Source organism: Dichomitus squalens (genome assembly GCF_000275845.1).
Source record: "Dichomitus squalens LYAD-421 SS1 unplaced genomic scaffold DICSQscaffold_34, whole genome shotgun sequence".
NCBI classification, from domain to species: domain Eukaryota; kingdom Fungi; phylum Basidiomycota; class Agaricomycetes; order Polyporales; family Polyporaceae; genus Dichomitus; species Dichomitus squalens.
In genome coordinates this window covers 276,865-296,763 of record NW_006766916.1, presented here as the reverse complement: position 1 = coordinate 296,763, position 19,899 = coordinate 276,865, and the positions used below count along the sequence as shown (strand labels likewise).

The following is a 19,899-nucleotide window of genomic DNA, read 5'->3' as shown; positions in this document are numbered from 1 at the left end:
ACTCACAGAAGGCTGCAACTCCCGCAAGACACGACACATACTTTCCGCGGCACTGTTGGTTCGGGTGTTATCCCAACTCAAGTCTTATCCCAGAGCTCATTGGAGGTCACTCGCATGGTCGTAGTATCGCACTAGTCGCGGGCAGGGATACCGCATGGGCAAGGGACCTGCTGAGCTGAGCGCATGATGCTGCCAGGAAGCGGCCGCGCGAAGGTTGTCTGTCGTACGTATTTCTGCTATCGTGCACGAAACAGATAGAAGAGTGACACCGAGACCCACTTTTACAAATCTAGGCGGGAACAGGCACACAAGAGGGTTCCGTCGTCATAGAGGAGATCGAGCCACACAGAGAAGGGGACAGTGAAGGAGGTTTTGACCGTGGCAGCATGATACGAGCACTCGGCGGGAACAGACGCCCGTTATCTTTCGAGATTTTAGCTCACGCGCGCCTGCCGGACGACTCTAGGCTACGAGTTACTTCCGCAGGTTGCCTCGACAACTCTTTCTGATGTCATAATACTCGACTCGCTTGCGTCCTTTCCATCTCCCTGCGTACTGTGTAGGATGATGAACCAGGTTTCTGCCTTTGGCTTTGACGATTGGCACGACCTTGCCGCTGGCAGCTTTCCCCGGTAGTTGATTCCAGTGCTGCTCCGGCCACACAGGTACTCTCCACCCACATTGTCTCATGACAAGCGTGATCTGATTAGCAGCTCACAGAGTATGCATCCGATATGCAAGGCGGGACGCTGTCGCATCAGAGTGATCAAGAAGAGCTAACTTTGCCTTGGTCACGAGGAGGTACTACAGTTGGCAGTTGGCATCAGCTGCTTCACGCACCAACCAGATTTAGCCTGAGGCTCTCCTTCCCGATACTCCCTATGGCGATGATGAGGGGTGTTCATGTCGGCTGGGGAAGCCCCGCCTTCATGTGGCGGAGTGCCGATGCCAGTGCGGTTGGGCCGAAGTACGTTCCGTACTAGGATCGCGAGTTACTGCATTCAGCTTTTCTCCTCTTAGTAGCCATCGCTCACGATTGGCAGGCTTTGCTATGCAACATAGATCTCACGTCGCACTCATCAGATGTGAAAGCTGCGCCGATGAAGCCGTTATTCGGCTGCTCGGAGCGCCAGCTGTAACGCTTGTGTATGAGGAACTCGTGGATCACGGTATAGCTAAGTTGCACTATGACTATGGGGAGGGATGGTTGCGGTCGCAGCTAACAAATAACTTCTATGATGCTTACACACACCGACACCATTTTGAAACTTTCGCACTCAGGGACACTGTACGAATGCCTCGAATACTTGAACACAGTACGCTTCAGAGCCTCGCCCGCTGTTCCAAGCGTTGACAGCTACTGACCGTAGCTGTCCTGCTGCCTACCAACGGTGAGTCAATGCCCGTTGGTGCCCTTATGAGGCGCATTAATGTCGAGTCACCCCTCTCCACCCCTCGTCTAACTCTTTGGTACTTCTTTCGTCCTGCGATATCGCTCACTTCGTGCCACTCCTGTACCAATAATACTGCGTGCCATGGTCTGGTTCAAGGCACTCAGACTTGGCATAGCGTTCCTCCTCTACGGGCTGTGGACACAGCCTGCGCATGCAGGCAATACCACATGCGCAAGCAGCCAGCTGGACTGGTATACAGACATGATCGGAGAGTCTCCTTGTAAGTGAGCTCCTCGACAATCTCACATTCTATGGCACTAAATGGGACGCTTGAGCATGTAGGCGTGACCTACCAGCGGCTGCGCCAAATATGCAACCAGGACTGTGAGTACGAATCTCTTATTGAATGGGACTTTGAGGAACAACTGCGTCTTTCCCTCATCTACTCCTACAGATCAAGTGCCCAATTTCAAGTCAAGTGTACCCGGAGATGTGTGTGCTGATCAAATCAGTGCGTACGTTCTGGCTTTTTCATTGGATATAGACCGTGACGATCGCCTCTTCAGGCGATTGCTGCTGCAATACAATCGCATACCAATTGAGCATGCTTTGCATGAAGTAAGCATCTCAGCTTCGTGTATCTCCTTGTCTCAACTATGTTCATATTGGGCAGCTGTCAGTGGGACACCCAGCCTGGCACCCAGATAGGATACGATGCGCGTAAGTGCTTGCTCATGACCATAGGTGCTCCGTGTTCTGATTGTCCTGTCATGAACGTTAGCTGTCGGAACATATACTATCTATCAGAACAAATGTGGCGCTGGAACAAACAACTCGTGAGTGTCGACAGTCGAGCAACATTCCAAAAGTACGCATTCACACTCCATCAAGTCTCTCAACAAACATTCAGTTGGCGGTGTGCAATGAAAACATCCGACTAGCCAACTTCCTTTACCAAGCTTGGGATACTGGCGACTGGTACGAGGATACTGTCTTTTGAATTTGCTTATGGGGATGCTAATCGCGATATTCAATAGGTACTAGTGAGCATGTACGGCACATGAAATCAACGGGATTGTCGATAACATATGCGCCTTCTCGCACAGCATCTACTCAAGAGAAAGGGCGGGATTAGAGGCTGCTCAGTACAACAACAACATATTCACCCACTGCCCTAATCAGATCATAACCGTGTCTACGCCTACTTCCACCTCCAATCCAATGTCGGGCGGTCCGGTAGCCGAACCAACAACAACCACGACCAATGCGACTTCGGTGAGTGCATTCTCCGTCATTTTCAACGTCCCTGATACTTCATGACTGAATCTTAAACTCATAGAACGCGCCGTCTGGCGACGCAGCACCGTCCGCGGGGGACAACGAGAGACACAGCAACAATAACTCGCACGCTAATGTCGGCGCTATTGTCGGAGGCGTAGTCGGGGCCGTTGGCGCTGTCGCAATCATTGGAGGGCTCATCGTCTTTTGCAGAAGGAGAAAACATCGGCACGGTAGCTGGGATCGCGAAAGCCCTACAGCACAACGGCACTACAGCTACGGATACCAGGACAGCCTTCCGATAGGATCCAGAGCGGCGCTCGCTAGCAGCATGTCAGTGGGCGAGCCCATAGGTGGGGGCTTTGGAGAGCAAGCGCCCTCCGCAAATGGCTCAGTTGCACCAGGCCTTCTCTCTTCGCGCAGTGTTGTATCATCTCGACCAGGTTGGACTGGAGGAGACCGCTCAGTAAACGCTCGCACTGCTCTTTCTCGCGAGGGATCTTCTCGGCACGTCCCAGTTAGTCCCGCTCTTGAGGGCTTCCGCGGGAATCTGGATCGCTCACCCCCCGCGTATGGTTCATGGCAATCTGCAATGGCAGACAGTAACCCACCAAACCCGCCAATTTCCTCGACGCTGGGCTCAAACGTGAACGCTCCGCTGTCCACGGTTGGGCCAGAGCCGCCCTCGATAGTGCAGTCATTGGTAGAGAAGTAGAGGGCATACTAGGGCTGTATGATATAGGATTACTTTGTTTGTTTGTCTGTCCCGGTGTACTTATATTGAAGATTATCCACCATGACTCGTTTACTGGTGAGCGCATCAGCAAAGGTGCAGAAATCCCTTCGGCGATTGCAGCGATTGCCTGAGGCGCCGATTCGAGCACGGGTGCCCGATAGAGAGGCCGAGATTGCCAGAGCGTGCTCCGGTGAGGATTCGTCGCAATATTTGTCGTACATTACCTGGTTGCGCCAGCTTAGCTGTTGTATGCGCGAGATAGAGATGATTTCTAATGCCTATATATTGAAACCAAGCGTCTCAAAGGCGCAAAGCCTGCTTGCACATTTTCGCGCTCATCATCGCCCAGGTAGGCCTCCCTATCCTCTGGTCCAAGGTCGTCCTCGCGCCCTCAGCGCCCCGGGAACGACCTTAGTTCCATCAGTATCAAACCTGCCCCTACACTGCCCCTACATCCCCAAGTTCTTGCGCCAGCTTGAGGAGATGTCCTTCTTTCCCCCTCGGAGATCGTCGCCTTCAGCGTACTACCCTGTGCAAGGCCCACGACGGACTTGATTTCCCTCTTGAGCTTGACCGCCATTGCAATCACGTCCGCGCTCTCAAGCCTCAACGACAAGTGTCGCTTTCCCATTCCTGGTCACATCGAACCACTCTCCGAGGTCTCCATCAGTCTGATCGAGCAGTGAATGAAGGAGGGCTGCAGTCTGAGTGCTGATTCTCAGCGAAGAGCCGAGATGAATCGAGACATGGATAGCCACTGCTCGTTGTACGATCGCCCCATCTGCAAACTTATGTGGGGTCGCGATGGAGAAGGCCGTATTGAGGCCTGAGAGGAAGCCGTTGAGTTGAGGGGAGACAATCCCAGTGGTGACGCCGGCGCGGTATGCAGGGCTAAGCCGTGGAGAGCAAGTGTACATACCTGATTTGAGGAGTCCGATGCGGTGACTCTGGCCCATAAGCGTCTGTTTCATCAGCTGAGCGCGAGCGCAGAGCCGAGAGAAAGCGAAAAGACGCACATATCATCTAGCCACAGCCCCGTACCCGAGATTGAGATGGAAGTTGTGATCGGGGCGCCGAACACACTGTTGTGCGCAGTGGTGGTCTTGTTGAGTGAACGGCTGTGCAGTTCCGTTGCTCTATGGATGAACACCTCGATTGAGCAGCATGGAGACACTCTTGCTGTTGCACTCTGCCAGCGCTAGCGATGAATGAGACAAGGTCTCTTTAGCGCATCAATACAAAAGGCGAGAGCCTTGACTGGTCTATGGCTTACCGAGAAGACCGTGCAGAGATGCGACTTATTTTCGGAGTACGCCGTAAAGCTCAACGTAGTGAAATGACTGCACTGCAAGGTCAATGATAATGAAGACGCTTCGACATACCCAATCGCTCAGCGAGATTCGGGGAAGAAAAGATGAGCCAGGGTCCTCACCAGGTTGTTGTATGACCAATTCTCGCAAAGCTCGTAGACGGACAGACTGTCCGAAGCAATAGATCGTAGGGGTTGCTATCACCATATAGAACTCGTACCTAGAGGACGGTATATCAGCTCTATCGACGTTTTAGCAGCTGCACCTCATGCCCACGCATCCGTCGACTTACCAAACCTTCGTATACCAAGTGAAGGTAATCAAACCGGGAGGAAACGCGGTGACGGTGCTCGCCGTCGGTAAAGCGTCCATGAGCGTACCCCTGGCACTCTCGAAGAAGGGTTTAGGAGTGGTTCCAATGCTGAAAAGAGACCGAAGACTGAAGTGCCAGCACTGGGAGCTATTGTTACGGTATGCGCTGACCACGTACGTCTGTCTGTTATGCATCGTCTCGTTTGTCCTGTTTCTCCACCTGAGTCCCTCATCCAGCATGGACATTGCCATTCTGCAAGCGCACAGCTGCCAGCGCACAGCTGCCAGCGCACAGCTGCCAGCGCACAGCTGCCAGCGCACAGCTGCCAGCGCACAGCTGCCAGCGCACAGCTGCCAGCGCACAGCTGCCAGCGCACAGCTGCCAGCGCACAGCTGCCAGCGCACAGCTGCCAGCGCACAGCTGCCAGCGCACAGCTGCCAGCGCACAGCTGCCAGCGCACAGCTGCCAGCGCAAGGCCTCGGACACATGCAGTGAGTTTCATGGGACGCTTTACGAAAGTATGTCCGTCCCGAATGACCGCGTGCTTAGCACACGAGAGCATGTCAATCTTCTCATGGGTCACTCTGAACGGTGCTTTCACGGGCCCTTGAATCATAGCGTCGTACTAGCTGCAGAAGCTGTGAAAAGCAGGAATTAGCCGTAGAATGGCATTCTCGCCCGATTAGCTCTTATCAAGTGCAGAGTTACCGCGGTTGGAACTTACCGAGAGGTGCAATCTCCGCAAGACACGACACATACTACTATCCCCAGCATTGATCCAGTAGTATTTCAGCTCAAGGACAGCGAAGTTGCAAACCGAAGAAATCTAAACTCTAGCCCCAGAATTTCAGCCTCGTTTAAAGTGACCCAGATGGTTGTGATAGGGAACTAAGACCGAACAGGGATGCCGCATGGGCAAGGCACCTGCAGATCCGAGCGCATGATTCTGGGAAACGGCCGCGCAACTTGAATTGTCTGTCGTATGTGTTTCTGTGATCATGCACCAAGTAGGTAGGGGGAAAGTGATTCCGAGACCCCCTCCTATGATTAGAGACGAGAGGATTCCGTCGCCATGGAGGCGATCGAGCCATACAAAAAATGAGGGTACAGGTAGGAGGTTTGACCGTGGCGGCATACGGCGTACGTTCGGACTTCCGATAGGAGTCTTTACAGAGAAATCGTCGGGAACAGACGCCCGTTACCTAATGAGATTTCCGAGTCGGCCAGCGCGCCCGCAGGTTGACTGGACAACTCTCCAGTAATTCCTGGTTACTCGACCTTCCTTTCACTATCGCTTGCGTTCTCCCCAGCTCTTCAGAATGTCAATTTTCCAGTATGGTTGCACCGTGGTCAAGCCGTGTATGGCGTCGCGGTGTGCACCACGATTGTCGGCAAACTTTGTGGTGTGGCAACGCCCAAGTTTTTGTTGGCGAAAGAAATCTATAGGCGCTAATGGCCTCCCGTGTACCGGTGGAGAGTCCCAAGCTCTCATCTCGAGGTAAAAGTGCCCCAAGGCTATCTTGGTGATACTCTGAGAACTTCGACAATGTATAGATTCCTCGCCGCGACGCGCGTGGGGAGCACGACGACAAGCCTCCGAAGGCGCGCTTGGACGTACCTGTAAGCGCAATCCCTCGGGAAAATCCGCAAAGCACAAACTGACGTTCTGACGCTGTCGCATCAGAGTCATCAGGAAGAGTGAACTTTGCCCTCGCCATGAGGAGGTACCAGTTGGCAGTTGACATCAGTTGCTCTTTCACGGCTTCACGTACTTCCCGACCAGATCTAATCTTTCCCACTCCCTCTATGGCTATGATGAGGCGCGTTCACGTCAATTGGGGAAGCGCCGCTTTCATGAGGGGGAGTACCGATGCCAGTGCGATTGGGCCCATGTACCCGTAATAGGATCTCGAGTCACTGCACTCAGCTTTGTTTCTCTTTGTGGCCATCGCTCACAACTGGAGGCTTTGCGATGACACACCTCTCACATTGCACCCGCCAGAGGAGAGAGCCGCGCAAAGTCTCTGGGGGAGGGATGCGATAGCAATTAAGAGATTATCTTCTGCGATGGTTCTCGCACATCCTGAAAGTTTCGCAATCAAGGATACTTAACTGCGTCGACGACTACTTAGAACACCGTACGCTTCAAAACCTTGCCCACTGTTTGACACGTTGGCAGTTACTGATCGTATCTATCCTGCTGCCTACCAACAGTGAGTCGGTGCCCGCTGCTGCCCTTATGAGGTGCATATATGTCGACACACCCCTCTCCACCCCCTCGTCCGACTCTCTGGTACTTCTTTCGTCCTGCGGTATCGCTCACTTTTTGCAACCCTTGTCCAAGTGATACTGCGTGCCATGGTCTGGCTCAAGGCATTCAACCTTGGGATAGTGTTCCTTTACGGGGTGTGGACACAGCCTGCGCATGCAGGCAATACCACATGCGCAAGCAGCCAGTTAGACTGGTATACAGACATGGTCGGAGAGTCTCCTTGTAAGTGAGCTCCTCGACAATCTCACATTCCATGGCACTGAATGGGACGCTTGAGCATGCAGGCGTGACCTACCAGCGGCTGCGCCAAATATGCAACCAGGACTGTGAGTACGAATCTCTTATTGAATGGGACTTTGAGGAACAACTCCGTCTTTCCCTCACGTACTCCTACAGATCAAGTTTCCAATTTCAAGTCAAGTGTACCCGGAGATCTCTGTGATGATGAAGTTGGTACGTACGTTCTGGCTATTTGATTGGATCCAGACCATGACAATTGCCTTTTCAGGCTATTGTTGCTGTAATACAGTCGCATACCAATTAAGCATGCTTTGCATGAAGTAAGCATATTGGTTTCGTGTATCTCCTTGTCTCAACTATGTTCATATTGGGCAGCTGTCAGTGGGACCTCAAGCTCGGCAACCAGGAAGGATGCGATGCGCGTGAGTCCTTGCTCATGACTATAGGTATCCCGTCCTCTGATTGTCCTGTCATGAACATTAGCAGTCGGAACATATACTATCTATCAGAACAATTGTGGTGCTGGGACAAACAATTCGTGAGTCTCGACAATTGTATAACGTTCCAAAAATACGCATTAACACTCCATCCAGTCTCCCAACATTCATTCAGTCGGCGGTGTGCAATGAAAATATTCGACTAGCCGAATTCCTTTATCAAGATTGGGGCGCTGGCGAATGGTACGAGGATACTGTTCTTTTGAGTTCGCCTTTGCGTATGCTGATCGTCGATATTCAATAGGTACTAGTGAGCATCTACAGGGCATAAATTCAACGGGATTGTCGATAACATACGCTCCTTCTCGCACAGCGCCTACTCAAGAGAAAGGGCGGGATTAGAGGCTGCTCAGACCAACAATAACATATTCACCCACTGTCCTAATCAGATCATAACCGTGTCTACGCCTACTTCCGCCTCCAATCCAATGTCGGGCGTTCCTATAACCGAATCAGCAACCACGTTCGCTTTCACCTCTAATTCAGTGTTGGGCGGTCCTTCAAGCGAACCACCAACCACGATCACGGCGACTTCGGTGAGTGCATTCTGTCATGTTCGACGCCCCTAACACTTCTTGAATTACTTTATATCTCGTAGAACTCACCGTCTGGCGACGCTACACCATCCGCGGGGGACAACGTGAGACACAGCAATCATAAATCGCACGCTAATGTCGGCGCTATTGTCGGAGGCGTAGCCGGGGCCGCTGGCGCTGTCGCAATCATTGGAGGGCTCATCGTGTTGTGGAGGAGGAGAAAACAACGGCACGGTATCCGGGATGGCGAAAACCCTACAACACAACGGCACCACAGCTACGGATACCGGGCGGTGCTCTCTACCAGCATGGGCGAGCCCATAGGGGCGAGCTTTGGTGAGCAAGCGCCCTCTGTAGATGGTCCAGTGCCACCGGGCTTTCTCTCTGCGGGCGGTGTTGTGTCATCTCAACCAGGTTGGACTGGAGGAGACCGCTCAGTAAACGCTCGCACTGCTCTTTCTCGCGAGGGATCTTCCCGGCAGGTCCCAGGTAGTCCCGCTCTTGAGGGCTTCCGCGGGAATGCAGATCACTCACCTCCCGCGTATGGCTCATGGCAACCTGCAGTGGCAGCCAGTAACCCACCAATCCCCCCAATTTCCTCGACGCCGGGGCCGAACGTGAACGCTCCGCCACGATCTCGTATGGTTTGGTCAGAGCTGCCCTCGAGAACGCAGCCATTGGAAGAGAAGTGGAGGGGGTACTAGGGCTGGAATCGGATGATATAGGCTTGCTTCGTTTGTTTGTCTGCCCGGGTATACTTATTGAAGATAATTCAACATGACTCCTGTACTGGTGAGCCGAAGAACGTATCGGGCATATCGTCCGGAAGGGCGCCAACACAGCGCCAACAGCTGCCTGTATCGCGAGCAACTCCAAACTTGCTTCCTCCCGCCACATCGCCACCTGCTAGGACCTCACGGAATGTCCACGCTCGCTGAACTAAGGCAGCTATCGCTGTTGAGCTTTTGCCATCTCGGCCTGCAACACTAGCGGAAAACAGCGAGAACCCTCCTCGCTCACTACTAGGAAGCTCTGACCGGCCACTACATAGAACCGCGGACACCACTACACAGAGTACCCCTTTGCTTCTCCTATCGCGCCATATTCTTTTCTCAAGTTGCCATTACGCCTCTCACCTCACCTCAAGACCCTATCACACGGCGAGCAAATTGCTCTGCAATTTTAGCGGCGCAAGGTCCCCGCGCGCACAACTTCAGACCACGTCATGGAGCACCTGATGGAGTACGCCGCGACTAAAGAAGGGTTACGGAGGCGAGCCAGCTCGGAGAGCGCGGTGCGGCTGCACACAGTGGCCAACGCGACAATGGGCACGATGTCAACAAACTAGTCGGAGGGTGAGTCCGTCTTTCATCATGTTTGCGGTCTCCTTCAGTATACGCGTTGCGGAGGGTGTGGGAGGGTAGAGGATGGCAGGCGAGATAAATGCGTAACGTGGTGTGTACGATCTTCGTACCTGTTCCCTTCCGCCGGTTCTCTTCCTCCCATCCCTGCGCGAAGCAACGTGGAGGGCGAGATGATCCCAGCCATAGCAGGAAGTGTGACCATGCCGTGGCAGAGAAGACGTTGCGCTAGTGCGCGACGACGCCGTAGTCCGGTGACGTTGTCGAGCAGGACGATGAGAACCTGGCCATGGTCACATCGCTGCGAGAGACACATCGTGCCTTCCACGAGGCTACGTCGCTAAGCGCGATCGTCTCTATCAGCCCTTCTACCAATATGATGGAAGTCTGTACAGTCCTCCTCATATGCAGTGTCACCGGTTCCGAAACGTTCTCATGGGATGTGGTGCATTCAATGTCGGACGACGTATCCTATGACTTCTGATTACATTTAACAATAACTACACATCTGAGTACGGTATGCACAAAAAATTGCTGGGACCAGTAGAGCAATCCCGTCGTGGGACAATGTCCTTTATTGCATTATACCGCATCGTACATGGCGTCCGCTGCGGTGTGGAACGACTCTGGATCGGACGCGTAGACCGACACGGGGGTAGGCGGGTCTGTACGCTCCTGTACATTGACGGCCGTCACAGACTCGCGAAGCGTCGTCCGAGTCCGTACTGTCGGCCGTCCCGTGCTGGACGCAGACAGTCGCTTCTCCTGGACCTCCTCCCCCATGGAGCCCTGTGTGATCGAATCGGAGCCCCTCGTGCTGCTCTCCATCTTCATGGATGGCATCGACTCGTCCTCGCTGAATCCGAACTCGTCGTCTGCGTCCTGCGACGTCTGGCCTCCCGCGTTCGGCGCGTTGCGCGACGCGAACCGCAAGGTGGTCATGGCTGTAGACTTGTGTCCTTCCTTCGCGCCGGCGAGAGCGGGAAGGGTGCCCCTTGCGGAGCCTTGGCCCCAGATCGTAGCGAGGAGAACGCCGAGGATGGTGACGTAGCAGTTCACGGTGACGACGACGAGTCCGTGCAAGAAGTTCGTGTCGTAGAAGATGACAGCGATTTCGGCAATGTTGAAGATGATGGGGAAGATGAAGTTGGAGACGAAGATGTAGAAGAGGGTGCGGAAACGGTCGCCCCAGGAGTCTTTCGTACACATGTTAGCGTCAGACGTAATGGTGGTTAGACCTCATGGTGTTGGCAGTACCTTGTGCGCTACTCTTGTCCTTGATGTGGCTGTAAAGCCTATAGACGAACAGTCCAGAGACGAACCTAGACAGGACGTCAGCGTACGCACAACCAGCGATGCAGGAGAGCTTCACGTACATGTCATCGAAGAGTTGTAGAAACCATTCGATCTTGACGTACTTCGTGCCCCAAACAATCTGGGCAGCGACGATGACACCAGCATCGTTTGGCATATGTGATAGCAGATACTGGACGGTTATGCCGGCGTTCACCAGCCGCGCGACCTTGAACGCGACGACTGGGATGTATATGGCGAGGCACAGTTTCGGAGCAAGGTCTCTCGGGCGATAGACGGCGGCAAGCCGAATGAGAAGGATTGCTTGCACACATATGGGGAGCAGGAACTCCATGGCAGTGATGACGATGACGATGCCTGTCGGCACGGCTTGAATAGTCGTCGTTTTGATCTGTTGGGTACGTCCATATCAGCACTTGCGACTATAGGGGAGAGCGCACGCGTGCGAACTCACGATGACATAGATGAAGATACTTTGCTGCACCAGGCCAAGGACGATAGCGCATATATTGAGGAGAACCAGTGGGCTCCCCCAACTACTAGGCCGAGTGAAGAAGAAGAGCAGGATCGCCGCCGGAATCAGAAAAGAGGCGAAGACAGTGCCCACGACCAGCAGAGTCAGGCCATCTCGCATCTCCGGGAGGGCGACCGAGAGCGGAGGGATCGCTATCACGGCCATGGTGCTGGGAATAGAGGGGATCGGAGGGAGATGACATGGTTTTTGAGGAGCTGGGATACGCTGTGACGGCCGTCCTTGAGTTTGATAGATTGCCCGGTGTTAGAAGAGTGTGGTCGACCTTCCTGGAGGCATGCTGGGAACGACTGGAGATCAGACACACTTCTCCGTTCTCTCAGTCGCCGCCCGTATCGCCTCTCTTGGTACAGACTGAGCACTCACCGCGTATAAGCCATTAGATTACTTAGATATACATGGTTATGACTGTAGCTGGACAGACCGCGCCACGACCTTTACCGTGCCGCTGAACCTGCGTCGGAGAACCCAGCAGTGGACTTCCGTAACACTGGTTCGGAGCTGCACAGGCATGAATGGAGAAGCATGCACGGCAGCAGACGCCACAGACGATCCTTCGACATCGAATGAACCGGAGTTCTCACGCCTTCTGGCTCCTCCGACAGAGGCGATGCAGAGCGGGCGCAAAGGCCTCATCTGTCAGGCTAATCCAGCGAGGCTTTAACGTCGTTATTAGGAGACGGCTATAAAGGTTTGACTGGAATGTACCATGGCCATCGGCAGAGTTTCAGTTAGCTTTATATCAGGCCTATCACTAGCAAGCAGCACTCTTTTACACTCTAGCGCTTACAGCCTGATGCCGAGTCGTTTCAACAACGGAGGAAGCATTCATGACGTCCGTATGGTTGCAGGCTGCCTTGATGCATGCGATTTTGACGGAGACTTTGATTGAGCTATCCAAGCGGCATAGGATTTGAAAAATGAATATTGACGCCATATCGAAAGTTGCAGCGGCAGCTGTAAGCACTTGGTCGTTGGGATTCCATCACTGAGCCTTCTACAGACATGACTTCTGCTAGGGCCCCTGGATCGAGGCCCTTCAAATAAGAGTTGAATCAGAATTCAAGCACTATGAACGCTCCCCACTGCCTGCGGCATCGTTTCAATGGGAAGAGCTCTTGTACAGTCGATAGTCCCAGAATACACCCTCTTTTCTTCCCCAGTCGAGTTGCTTCGTCTCGAAATTCTCAGGCAAGCGAAGATGGATTCTGTAAAATTCAGGAGGAATTTAATAGCATATATTGGAGTGGATACATCACTGTCCAGAAATTGTAGCACATAATCTAGTCTCGTATCTCCGACTCAGGCATGTACATGATTCTGTCTTTGTCCGCTTACACAATGTCTATGAGCAGTGTCAGTAATATGTAAGTATGCATTCAAGGTCCAATGCTGTCCTACTAAGTCCTATGTAAGTACTTTCATGGGTCCGTTTCCCAGGTCAGGGGTATTCTCATCGCCATAGTGCATCATGAATCCTCTGCAGGAATATCCTTCCCTTGTACAAATACTCTTGAGACCAGCATTAAGATGGCATTATGGCCATGGTGCATGAATTCACGAGTGATCATGGCCGCTTTAAGCGATCGAGGACGCCATCTCCGATTCTTCTTCCCGGCTTCCCGTGTTCGCGCTGGCGTGTAGAGAACTGTGTATGGAAGAATGCGGGCCCAGAGCATCACGAAGGGCTCGTGTCTGGCTCCCGGAGATCTCCTTGCATCCGGAAGCTCCAAGGCTCTCCTTGACGCTGTCCCCGGATCTCCTGGAGAAGAAAGACATCACGGATATGCGAGTTTGTCGTCGAACAGCAGCTGGGAAGGAGAGGGGCAGTAGAGATCGCTCTTGACGGCGGTTACGAGCAAACAACTCCTGTTTCCAGACTACAGGCAACTCGTCGGGTTCCAGCTCAGATACGCTGGACGCGCTCGTAGATGATGGAGAGACGGATGCTGCATCTTTTCCAGAGCGATTCGGTAAGCCTTCAACTGACGACGAGGCGTGCAGACTCACCCGGGTTGTGAGAATATGACGCATGAGTATTCGACGACTCTGTGCGTCTCCTATGCCTATGCACAACGCAGATGCCAACTTTGACAGCTAAAAGAACGAAGGCAAGACAACCAAAAACAAGCCCAAAAATCTCTCCCTTATGGAGAACAACGGCGGAAGAGTTGTTAATGGTTTGGGCTGGTGATGGAGGCATAGTGGTACTGCTCATGGAAGTTGTCTGGACAGACAACACCGGCATGGAGGATACTTGATCGCAGTAAACCTATGGTCAGCAGGAGTCTGAACCTAGAAACCTGAACAGTACCTGCAGAAGAGGTATAGGAACGGCTCTTTATTGACGGGGTTACGAGCCGACTACGGTAGGATCTAATGTAATCAGTGCCTCAGTGGGGAAAAGACTGAGTATTGTATAACTAGGTACCTAATGTAATCTACATGGCGAGGACATGGTCAGTACATATGGGCATACAGCATAGAATATCTAGAGGGCTCACCAGTGCCTCAGTGGGGAAAAGACTGAGGCACTGGTCGACACGAACGTCGGTATAAGTGAGCGACGGGGAGCGCCTGCGACTGATGGTGGCGGGCGATAAGCTCGCCATGTGGGCGCAGGCACCTGCAGGCGCTCAGGTACGAAACCCAACATTCTCGAGACTTTGTCGGCGCTTGCACGCCAACACTCTTGACCCCGCACGAGTTTGAATCGGGCTGAATTGTGAAAGGGTTGGAGGTCACGTTGTCGGCGCTCACATCAGTCAATAGGATGTAGAGCTCTGTATGAGCTGTAATATTGACATAACCCCAGTCAAGTGAAGAGCATTGTTGGTTTCAGAATGTTTGTAGAATGGTATTACTCATATCACGAAGTTGGAGTGTGAAAGGGGGTTGTCCGCCGGACCATGTGAAGGTGACGGGCTCGCATTCACTTGGGCCTGGATCCGGCGTAGTAATTGCTAAGGGATCATTGCCGGGTGTGCGAGTACTTTCTGAACCAGCTGTAGCATGGAGATGAATGCATAACAGTGTGACGGTAAGTAGATTGTGTATTGTGTGGTGGTGCATTATCGTAAATGTACCTGAGGTGTTATGGACTCCTGGGGTATCCTGCCCTACACAGCGGGTCAAGCCTACTCAGAAGGAAACGCCGCCAAAGGTATGTTTAGTATGTTGTATGTGCCGATAGTGGGAAACTTATCCCGCTTCATCTTTGACAATTGTACTCACCTCGACATGCGCCTTGTCCGGTAGGGCACATTGACATCCGTGATCCGGGTAGGGCTGACGTTTCTGGGGGGTCTGCAGTATCAGGGAGACCTATGGTATGAGCTGTGGTTATAAAGAGATTTTGAAGATGGGTCAGAAGGGTTGGGGAGGCTGTACGCGTTGTGTGAAAACACGAGCCGCAGTATACAAACAGCAAATGAATCATTGTATCTATAGCACTCCGTCGCAGAACATGAGGTTTACATGGTAATACTCTGTCCCAACAGAAGACACATCAGGTTTATCGATAACTACTACCTGAATCTGTCTAGAGGGAGATCAGCCGACGAATCACTTGAATCCGGTAATACACGTACGCGTCTCATCTGTCGCCGTAGTTAGGTCATGCACTGCAAGGCGGTAAAAATGATCATCATTCCAGCTTCGAAGGGGGCTCGGTGTTGGCCGGGCATGAGGTTGTATGACCGATATGGAGGGAGTGATGAAGCCGTGATATTACGGAAGAGGATATGCCCCGCTCTACTCCGCGTTAAGTACGCATATCCAGGCGCAGGTTGCCCATCAATCACTCACGAGTCGACGTTGTATTTCGACACATATAGAGAACGGGACATTCGAGCCTATGCTTTAGGAAACCTGCCTATCTGCAATTCCTACAGTTTCTCTGAGCTGCCATCTGAAGCAGGAGAACTCCCGTCATGTCCGAAAATACAGAAGGATCTGCAATAACATACATCCACTCATCTATCCTAGATGACGAATCATTCAACGCAGGAGCAGAATTCTACCGCTGTCAGATCAGTGAATCTCCCATATCCAAGGGCTGTGCAGACTGTGAGGCAGTGAGCGGCTGTTGTGTAGCCTGCCTCGGCATTCATCACGCCGCCTCTTCTTCCTGCCATTGAGAACTGGATGCCCAGATGGTAGCGAGGAGGACGCCGATGATCGTGATGTAGTTGTTCACCAATTGAACGAGGATCCCACGCTCGAACTCGCCGTTACCCAAAATCAGCACCAGCTGGACGACATTGAGGACCACGGGGAAAACGAAGTTGCAAACAGAGATCCAGAAAAGAGTCTTCAGGCGTCGGAAGAGGTACATATCTGGCATCACGGCCGCAGTCAGTTGGGGGGGAGAAGGAAAGCGATGAGCCGTGTGGAACGGAGGCGCTCACCCCGGGCACGTCGGATACCAGACTCATGGTGTCGATCGCTTGCAACCTCATGTGTTTTCGTGTGTATCTTGTATAAAAAGAGACCGGAAACGAGCCTGGAGAAAATGGACGGGGGTCAGAATCTCACATTCAGCATTCCGCCTCTTGTGACCTACGTGTCGTCTACGAGCTGTAGGATATACTCCAGCTTCGCGTTTGGCAAATGCCAAACGAACTCCGCCAGAACCAGGGCCGCCTGCTCACTAGGCCCCCGAACCATCCGGTAGATCACGTACGTCACATTCACAACGCGCCCAACCTTGAGAAGGACTATCGACCCATACAAGATGAAGCATTGGAATCGAGGGAGGAGGCGAGGGGGGTAGACAGCCAAGACTCTGAGGATGAGGACTGTCTCTGCGCAGAGCGGGACAAACACATCAAGAGCAACGCAAAGTGCGCTATCCAGGGTGGAAATGTTCGCGTTGTGCAGCATTCCACTTGTCTAACATTGCCTCTCAGTATACTCCGGTTCCCAAGTGGAATAACAGGAAGGAAGCATACGTAGACTTACTGCGCTGTAGAAATTGAGCACGCCTTGAGCTATGCCTAGGAGGATAGCTAGAAAATTCAAGATGAAGAGAGGTTGTCGTCTCAAACGAGCTGTCGAGAAGTAAAATAGCATGATTGCTATTGGTATCAAGAAAGAAGAGAGTACAGTCCCGAGCATCAGAAACTTCAGTCCCCCTTCAACGGTTTGTTGAAGAACAAAAGGAGGCGAAGTATCTGACATTGTGGGCTGCCGGCAGTCCGAGATAGAGTGGGGAAGAGGAATTGTCTCAACCATCTGCAGGGATGTGGATATGTAACATACAGACACTACGAGAGCCTGCCAAAATCTGGTGGGGAGATCCGAGAACAGAGCCCAATAGATGAAGTAGATCAACTAGGATGTCTGGTGGTCGCTGAGATCAATAGCCGGGGACATGATGGAACTGCTGTTGGCAGACGGAACTCACACGAGGCACGAGGGATGGCCGGCCAAGGGGACTCAAATTACTTAATTATTTCAATCAGCCCGTACGTAGATGTGAGAAAAGATACTAGCATCTCCAAAGCGATTCCGCCACGACTAGAGAGAGCCATTTCAGACCGTTCCCAGAATATGGCCCGGGCCATTGCGAAGCAATGGCCGCGATGTTCGGCGCCTAGGGTGCCTCTTCTACAGATTCAGGTTTGCCACATCGCAATTCTTGCGCAAGACGAGCTTCATATCGCCATGACTGCCATGATTCGAGCCCAATATATAGAGGGCCGACTTCGATAGACGTCAATCGCAACCTATTCTGAACTTGGCTGCGAGGCTGCACTATTTTCCGACGTGGATTAGCAATTGTTTCCCATAATATCACTAGGGGTTCAAGACTGTCAACTGTACGACGTCCTTTGGTCTTGCAACCAAAAGTATGTACCGGAAACGAGATTCAAATTGCACCAGCAAGTACAATACGACAAGGTGACAAAACAGAACGAAGCGTGTCACAAAACGAAACGAACAGGCCTCAAGCGATCGTGATCTTCTTCGGGGCCTGCTCAGGTGTCGTCCGCGGGAACGTCACCGTCAGAACACCGTTCTCCATCGTCGCCTTGATCTCCTCGGGCTGCGCATTCGACGTCACTATTCATGTCCTCCCTATGGTTGAGCATGCAAATAGCTTACCTTGATACCCTGGGGTAATGGCAACGATCTGGAGAACTTGCCGAACCGCCGCTCGCGGACAGCGTAACCCTGCTCGTCGTGCTCGCTGGAGATGATCGACTCTCCGGAGACGTTGAGAACGCTATCCCGGACGTCGATGCTGACGTTCTCCTTGGTGAGGCCGGGAAGCTCGAAGGTAGCTGTCACGAGGTTCTTCTCCTTGTCCTCGTGCAGGTCCATCCTACAGACGTTACTGTCAGCGTCCAAGGCACGACGACCTAGCGGCACTTCAGCTACCTACCTAGGTCGGAGGGGCCTGGACACAGAGTTCTCGTTCTGGCCGCGCTGTGTGAGCGATGGTGAGAACGCGCGGGCGTTGAACGCCTCATCGAAGAGACGGTCGAAGTCGGAGAGGGAGTAGAAAGGCTCGGTGAAGAAGGTAAGCGCCATGTCGAGTCGTGAAAGTCGTAAAGGGTCGTAAGGTGAGAGAACTGTTACTGCTGCTGAAGTCGAATTCGTCTATGGGGACCATGGGGGAGATACGAGGGCTATTTATCTGCTCCTGAGGCGGCCAGATGATCCAAACACTGAAAGTTCCAGAAACAGAGCGGGGATCCGTACTTGACGATGCTAAGTTCCAGACTGTTCACTGCGTGGCACGTCCCTGAATGATGGCGTCATATGTGACGAGCATTCACCGACAACGAACATCGTAGAAACTGTCGTACGTCTTACAGGACTTCGTAGCAGCGCCGCGTGTCGAGGTGTCGCCAAGGCATGTCATTTGATTCGAACGGTGCAGTCTGAAAGAAAAGGGATACAGCACCGTAGCACGAACCGGAAGATTACATCGATATCTGGAGAATGTCGTTCGCGAATCGCCTGAGCCCATTTGAACGTTGCGGAGGTTGCAAACGGGGTGCGGGTCGCTGGAGGCTGCAGCGTGGCAAGCCGGCAGAGACGTTGCCGGGTGCCGGAGATGACGCTTATTTGGTCAACCTTCCGCATTCGTCACTGAAAGCCCTCACGGGCGCCTGTACTAGACTGTTCTCGCAAAGTCTCGACTCGTTGCGACAATCCGTCGCACAGCTGCCCTTGTGGCGCTGACCCATTCTGATTCTTACTAGACAGTTCTTGTCACCGCGACTCAATACTAAAACTATCCAACGTCCTCAGGACTCGTGCTACCAGTATGGATATTAAAGTGGACTTCAGCAGCTGGGCATCCCCAATCTGCATTTTCACGACAATCGAGTAACACAAACACTAGCATCTTACCGCGCTCTTCTCCCTATATCATTACCGCAATGTCGCTTTTCAACTTCTTCAACAACGACCCCTTCTCCGAGTTCGACCGCCTCTTCGACGATGCCTTCGCCCGTCGCACCAACGGCACCGGCGCGAACCCGGGCCAAGCTGTCCAACGTCAGCAGGACAGCCAGAACCAGGCCCCGCCCGTCCTCCGCCCAAGGTAAGCGCATCCTCCTCCTTATCTCTTAGTGAATTTGAGCACAGAAGCTGACACGGAGGCGTTGCAGGGTTGACATTCACGAGGACAAGGAGAAGAACCTCGTCACCGCGACGTTCGAGCTCCCGGGCATCTACAAGCAGGACGTGAGCATCGACGTCCACAATAACCGCCTCACCATCTCGGGCGAGTCGAGGTTCGAGAACGAGGATCGCAAGGAGAACGGGTACGTCCTCCGCGAGCGCCGCTTTGGCCGCTTCTCGCGCTCGCTGCCCGTCCCTCAGGGCATCAAGGTAAGCCGTTTTCGCCTGGCACTTGGTAGCGCAGTTCAACGAACTCAATTCTATTTGATATAGCCCGAGGATATCAAGGCCTCGATGGAGAACGGTGTCTTGACGGTTACCTTCCCGCGCCAGACCGCCGAGCAGCTTCCTAAGCGGATCACCATCTCGTGAGGAGGTCCCGCAGTTGGTCACGTCGCTGTCTTCCGATTTTAACACTATACTAGCGCTGCACCAGAAGTGCAAATAGTGAAATCATGCAACAGAAGTGCAAATTAAG

General features: G+C 52.9%; 6 protein-coding genes across 6 annotated transcripts; 3 read left to right on the top strand and 3 right to left on the bottom strand.

Annotated features, from left to right (window-relative positions):
* Nucleotides 1-1,655: 1,655 nt before the first annotated feature.
* DICSQDRAFT_148838 (uncharacterized protein) lies at nucleotides 1,656-3,387 on the top strand (the record flags this gene model as incomplete). The annotated part of the gene is made up of 9 exons (XM_007368341.1): nucleotides 1,656-1,674; nucleotides 1,737-1,778; nucleotides 1,849-1,905; nucleotides 1,961-2,012; nucleotides 2,068-2,114; nucleotides 2,176-2,230; nucleotides 2,286-2,372; nucleotides 2,501-2,669; nucleotides 2,734-3,387. The coding sequence occupies 9 exons, from the start codon at nucleotides 1,656-1,658 to the stop codon at nucleotides 3,385-3,387; spliced, it is 1,182 nt and encodes a 393-aa protein (XP_007368403.1).
* Nucleotides 3,388-4,007: 620 nt separating this feature from the next.
* DICSQDRAFT_128635 (uncharacterized protein) lies at nucleotides 4,008-5,519 on the bottom strand (the record flags this gene model as incomplete). The annotated part of the gene is made up of 7 exons (XM_007368340.1): nucleotides 4,008-4,299; nucleotides 4,425-4,606; nucleotides 4,682-4,753; nucleotides 4,791-4,938; nucleotides 5,011-5,139; nucleotides 5,209-5,283; nucleotides 5,338-5,519. The coding sequence occupies 7 exons, from the start codon at nucleotides 5,517-5,519 to the stop codon at nucleotides 4,008-4,010; spliced, it is 1,080 nt and encodes a 359-aa protein (XP_007368402.1).
* A 1,870-nt stretch (nucleotides 5,520-7,389) lies between these two features.
* Nucleotides 7,390-9,280, top strand: DICSQDRAFT_128634 (uncharacterized protein; the record flags this gene model as incomplete). The annotated part of the gene is made up of 10 exons (XM_007368339.1): nucleotides 7,390-7,525; nucleotides 7,588-7,629; nucleotides 7,700-7,756; nucleotides 7,833-7,863; nucleotides 7,919-7,965; nucleotides 8,053-8,081; nucleotides 8,187-8,223; nucleotides 8,305-8,576; nucleotides 8,639-8,912; nucleotides 9,066-9,280. The coding sequence occupies 10 exons, from the start codon at nucleotides 7,390-7,392 to the stop codon at nucleotides 9,278-9,280; spliced, it is 1,140 nt and encodes a 379-aa protein (XP_007368401.1).
* A 1,239-nt stretch (nucleotides 9,281-10,519) lies between these two features.
* Nucleotides 10,520-16,964, bottom strand: DICSQDRAFT_66062 (uncharacterized protein; the record flags this gene model as incomplete). Its single annotated transcript, XM_007368338.1, has 3 exons — nucleotides 10,520-11,133; nucleotides 11,195-11,620; nucleotides 16,721-16,964. 3 exons carry the CDS (start codon nucleotides 16,962-16,964, stop codon nucleotides 10,520-10,522), a joined length of 1,284 nt encoding a protein of 427 aa, XP_007368400.1.
* A 769-nt stretch (nucleotides 16,965-17,733) lies between these two features.
* DICSQDRAFT_109568 (small heat shock protein) lies at nucleotides 17,734-18,320 on the bottom strand (the record flags this gene model as incomplete). Its single annotated transcript, XM_007368337.1, has 3 exons — nucleotides 17,734-17,832; nucleotides 17,892-18,111; nucleotides 18,172-18,320. The coding sequence occupies 3 exons, from the start codon at nucleotides 18,318-18,320 to the stop codon at nucleotides 17,734-17,736; spliced, it is 468 nt and encodes a 155-aa protein (XP_007368399.1).
* An 857-nt stretch (nucleotides 18,321-19,177) lies between these two features.
* Nucleotides 19,178-19,793, top strand: DICSQDRAFT_172580 (small heat shock protein; the record flags this gene model as incomplete). Its single annotated transcript, XM_007368336.1, has 3 exons — nucleotides 19,178-19,341; nucleotides 19,409-19,631; nucleotides 19,695-19,793. 3 exons carry the CDS (start codon nucleotides 19,178-19,180, stop codon nucleotides 19,791-19,793), a joined length of 486 nt encoding a protein of 161 aa, XP_007368398.1.
* Between the last annotated feature and the right edge of the window lie 106 nt (nucleotides 19,794-19,899).